Genomic DNA, 5,441 nt, shown 5'->3' with positions numbered 1-5,441 from the left:
AAGAAATCATATACATGATTCCGAAATCAGATGCTCAATGTAATGAAATATCAAAATGGCGTCCAATAACTTTGCTTAACGACATCTATAAAATAGTAGCAAAAACTATAGCTAATAGAATGTGACCGTTGCTTCCCTCGATTATACATGATACACAATCAGGATTCCTTCAAGATAGAAGCATCTTTGACAATATCTTCCTTTTTTGGGAGATGATTGCATTGGCTCAACATCACAAACAGTCACTTGCAATACTATTATTAGATTTTGAGAAAGCATATGATAAAGTAGATTGGGACTTTCTAGAGGCAGTTCTATTAAGATTAGGGTTTCCAAGTGCATGGATAAAAGGTGTGCCTGCATTATATAGACATGCGTCTAGCTCAGTTCTATTTTCTGGAGGCAATGGTACATTATTTCCAATTTCCAGATCTATTCGACAAGGTTGTCGATTAGCACCATTTCTTTTTATTTTATTTGGGGAAGCTTTATCATCTTTTCTTAGATCCTCAATGACGGCCATCCAAGCAATAGCTTTACCTATTGCAAACTAGACAGTTCTCGATGCTGAGTTTGCAGATGACACTGCTCTGTATATTCGCGGACATGTTGTTAATCTTGATCGGGTACAGAATGCTTTACAGATATTTTCACATGCTACTAGAGCCTCTCTCAATTGGAATAAATATGTAGGCCTTTGGGCCAGTGATGAACCACGTCCAGAATGGTATCCAGGCCCTGCATTCCGTTGGCTAAATCATGGGGAGACGATTTGCTATTTAGGCTGTCTTGTTGGTATAGATTTACCATATGAAGTGATGCTATCACCATTGCTATTATCAATTAAGTGTAAGTTGGTATATTGGGACTCGCAGCAGTTATCCCTTGCAGGTCGGGTTGCCATTGCAAATTTGGTGTTGTTGGCCTCAATGTGGTTTATCGCATCTGCTTGGTTGTTCTCTAGGTCGACAATCATGAAAGTTCAAAGCCTCATACATAACTTCCTTTGGGGTGGAAAAAATGGATCTCGTGCAGTGGCCAAGGTGGCATGGGATGTTTTGATTAGGCCAAAAAGTCAGGGAGGGTTGGCTCTAATAGATCCCTTGATACAATCTCGAGCTGTCTTGACAAAGTTTGTAGTCAGAGGATTGTTGCCAGGGACAGAGGCATGGAAGGGTATGTTGCTTAATCAGCTGATGCAATTATCTCCCAAGACAGGAGGAAACTCGTTGCTGTGTTTGAAATGGATGTTCTTGACAGATATTTAGACATCGAGACGGAATCTAACATCCAATAGATTTCTACTAGGGATCGTCAGAGCATGGGATGCAATCAAGATTTTTTTACGCAAGGACATGCCTAACACATGGGATGGTTGGATGAATCAACCGCTTTTGGCTAATTCTCTTGTTTGGGATTCTACTAGAAATGTATTGGGCCTTACACCTCTTCTTGCATGGGGAAAATTAGTAAATGGGCCAGCAACATCAGTAGGATCCTGGATTCATTTTCAGCAGATGCCAGAAGTGGATCGCCTTAAGCAGTTACACTCGATATATGGGGCGAAGACAATGACAATGGATATTTCAACAACCTTCCCTCAGGCCTCATCACGACTTCAGTTAATGCAGGAGCATATGTGGTTTGGTTGCCTGACAAATGGCATGATGCTCTTTGTTAAAGGAATTTCTACAAACGGGTGTATTTTTTATTTCCATATTCAACAAGATAATAAATTGCAGCCTTATACACCCTCTGATAATTTGCTGCAAAACCTGCTTGTTGTTCCAATTAGGGTGATTGCCCAAACTGGTAAGAAATGACTCTTGGATCCACAACCGTCAATAGCCCATTTGTCGGATATGCTTTGGTTATATGCACGACAGTCAATTAATAGGCTAATGTGGAACCCAGGGGGATGGTCTTGGACTACTCCCATGATGGATCCAATGCAAAATGTTCCGTTCTTTCAATATACTGTGAAATTTGGTAGAACCTTACTCATGTCTAACAATATTCCAACTCCTGCGGCTCAAAAGCACTGGAATAAGTGGGGTGTATCAAGCAATCACTTGAAGGCTTATTGGAAATGGATTTGGTCTTTTAGGGGACCAACAAAATACACTCTCTTTAGATGGCTTTTACTACATGCAGCACTACTAGTAGGTCAGTCTTTGAAAGGAAACATGGCATCCGTTCTTAGACAATGTAGTTATTGTGGTGACTTGTAGGAAACTACCAAGCATGCTCTCTGGTCCTGTTCAATAGCCCAACAGGTATGGAATAAAGTTATTTCTTTATTCCTAACAATTAATGTAGGTTGCCTATTCTCCTGGGGATCAACAGTATGGGGGGTTCTCCATTCCAGTCTCTTATTGCATGAGGTAGATGATGCTCTAGAGGCTAAGACAGTCGCCAATAGGCATCTAATATCTGTCTCCCCTTTTCAACAACCTCGAAAGCAAATGCGTGTAGCCCATGTATGGAAAATAGTATCCACGATTATATTATGGACCTTATGGAAGTATCGGTGTAAAAGACGATATGATTCTATAATTCCCCTTCTCTCAGATATATTGCTAGAATTATGGGACAACTTATTGGCGGTAGTGCGTGGGCAATATGACAATATGTTGGCCCCTTCGGAGATTGTTCTTAAGAAAAGGAAAAAATTACTGCAGTTATGGAGGAAGTTGCCTCTATTCACGGTCTCCTCCCAAGGACCTATCTGGAAATATCATCATCCTTGGCCCTTCCCCTGATTATCCTTTTTGTATATAACAGTCTCTAATTGTACAGTTTGTAGCCTTACAATGTTTTTTCTTAATACTAATGAAGGAAATCTTTATGGGAAAAAAACAAACCTTGGCAGTTAGAAACTTGAGAGAGAGAGGGAGACTACATAAACGAGAGAGAGAGAGAGAGAGAGAGAGAGAGAGACTACATAGACGAGGAGAGGGAGGGAGAGGGAGGGAGACTACATAGACGAGGAGAGATAGAGAGAGAGAGGGAGACTATACAGACGTGAGAGAGAGAGGGAGAGGGAGGGAGACTACATAGACGAGGAGAGATAGAGAGAGAGAGGGAGACTACACAGACGTGAGAGAGAGAGGGAGGTTTCCAAACCAGTTTCCAAGCTTTTTTTCAAGGCGGTTGTTACCCGTAAGAATATACGGGGAGGCATAAGGATATGTGTAATGATGTTGTTGATGTGTATGTGTAAAGTAAATGAGTGTCTGAGGATGAGTACGTGTGAGCACATGCACAATTATGTGCATGTGACAAGAGTGTAACGGTCGTCTCTTTTGTAACGTTCATTATTTACCGTTACATTATGTATTATATAAACCTCTCACATTTGTGTCATTTTGTATTTGTCTTTCTCTCTACCTCTCTCCCTGTCGTAACCCCCTCGGGAGGGGGGTGAAGCCATTCTAGGCTTCACTCCTCACCCCAACAACAACGGTTCACAAACTGGTTTAGGCCATATCGGTTTAGGGATCGGTTTGGTTTGGTTTGAGAACCCCAAAACGGTTTAGGCTTAACCTTCCAACCCAACGTTGCCGATCCATAGATTCAACATGGATTTGAATGTGCGTATAAAATCCCCATTAAAGACCATTAAGTTCTAGTGGATCATCAAGTGCTTTCAACTACCACATTTTTTGTTCATTATCTCTCCCATAAATTATATGGTTATAACTATAATGAGACGTTTCTTATGTAGGTAGAGCATGAAGTGACGCACACAATTTAATGCAAAGTGCACAAAACAATTGTCAACCCTAATAAGTTATGGTATTAAATAGTCATGTTTACATATACCATTGTTAACAAGACGTAGTTCAACATGAACAAGAAAATCATATCTCTATATTTGAATTAGAGAGGCCATCGTAGGACTCCAGGCGTTATTGGAAAAGAAAAAAGCGTGGTACAACGAGTAGCTCGTACGAGAACAGGAGATGAAGCATCAGGTGGAAGTTCGCTTGAACAATGAAATGGGCCGGCTGGAGGAATTACACTCGAAAGAATCTCAGATATGGGCAGGGATGAAGAACCATTATGAGGAAGCGGTTGTGGTTAATAAGCAAGAAATCGAAAACCTCAAAAAAACCCTAGAAGAAGCGCAAAAACGCTACCAAGTAATAACCGACAACGTGCACGTACTACTTCAAACAAATCGAGAGAGGTTTATGGTGCAATTACAAGCGACGCTAGACAAAGGCTGGATGGCGTGGGCAACACAAGCGGTGGAGTTGCATACCTACCAGGAGGATTGGGAGAATCATAGGAAAGAAGGTCGAGGTTTCTACAAACTCAATGAGGAAGGCATTGCGGCAGTACACGAGGACCTAGCACAGGATTACCGCACGCTAGTGGACCAGCACTCCGAGGAACTCACGTAGCTATTGGAAGATTTCGGCGAAAGTCAGGAGGATATGTTTCACCGAATCATGGACGCATGCAACACGCGGCAAAGAGCGGAGCCCATCGCGATACCAGATAGCGATACCGCCGATCAGGAGGAACCGCAACCCAATTCACCGGAGATGACAACTACGGTCGGCAACACTAAGGAAGTTACGGACAGGACAAAGCCTCAACCTACCGAGAGCCCGCAAACGGAAGAGCCAACCACAGTAGAACGAAATGAGCCAGCAAAGCCGGGTCCACCCACGCAGGGAGAAGTTGATGCCATGGAAACACCCACGACGACTGAGCAAGTACAAGACATGCAACCGAGCAACGACATGCCTATGGGCACTATGTCGTCCCCGGACTAGTACGTAGGAGCGGAACCAAACATCCAGGATATTTTGGAGGAAGAATAGAGGGATGGGTTCGACGTGCCATGGCACTGTCCCACAAGCGTGCCGGGTGTTGTCCTCTGGAATCATAACCAACAAACAGAAGCGCATAAGTATTATAATATAGTAAAGCGTTAAGAAACGAATGTAACGGTTCACACGGGAAGCGTGAACGACTAAAAGCCCTGTGTATATAAAGGGCAGAAATCCTGTGTAAGAGGTAGCGTGTAATTTTGAGTGCAGGACATTTTTCTAATAGAATCCTATCTTCTCTGACCTCTGTGTCTATCTACATGATAGTCCATTGTTACTCTGTTGCGTTGTTTAAATCGTAAGGGTGTGTAAGTGAAAAGAATGGTGTGCGGAAGCAATATAGGAAACCAAACAACAGGAAACCCAGGTTTAATGGAAAGCTTAGGTTTGCACGATACGCACGGGAGAGACACAGAGAGAGAGAGTAAAAAAATAGAACTATATTCAAAATAATACTTGTAAAAGAAACGTGCGGAAGCAAGTATGAAGACCGAACAAAAGAGAGGAAACTCAGGTTTAATGGAGAGCTTGAGCTTACACGGTATACACAAGAGAGACAGAGAGAGAAACCCAAAAAATACTATATTCAATAATAGT

At 42.3% G+C, this 5,441-nt stretch overlaps 1 protein-coding gene across 1 annotated transcript; it reads left to right on the top strand.

The window, feature by feature from the left end:
• Positions 1–212: 212 nt before the first annotated feature.
• On the top strand, positions 213–1,268 carry LOC147859745 (uncharacterized). Its single transcript, XM_087324572.1, has 2 exons — positions 213–408; positions 580–1,268. The coding sequence occupies exons 1-2, from the start codon at positions 213–215 to the stop codon at positions 1,266–1,268; spliced, it is 885 nt and encodes a 294-aa protein (XP_087180698.1).
• The last annotated feature ends 4,173 nt before the right edge of the window (positions 1,269–5,441 follow it).

This window comes from Azolla caroliniana, unplaced genomic scaffold (genome assembly GCF_043228905.1).
Source record: "Azolla caroliniana isolate FFs.n. ecotype wild unplaced genomic scaffold, voAzoCaro1.0.p SCAF_9, whole genome shotgun sequence".
Classification (NCBI taxonomy): Eukaryota; Viridiplantae; Streptophyta; class Polypodiopsida; order Salviniales; family Salviniaceae; genus Azolla; species Azolla caroliniana.
The sequence above is the reverse complement of the archived record's forward strand: the minus strand, read 5'-3'. Positions and strand labels throughout refer to the sequence as shown.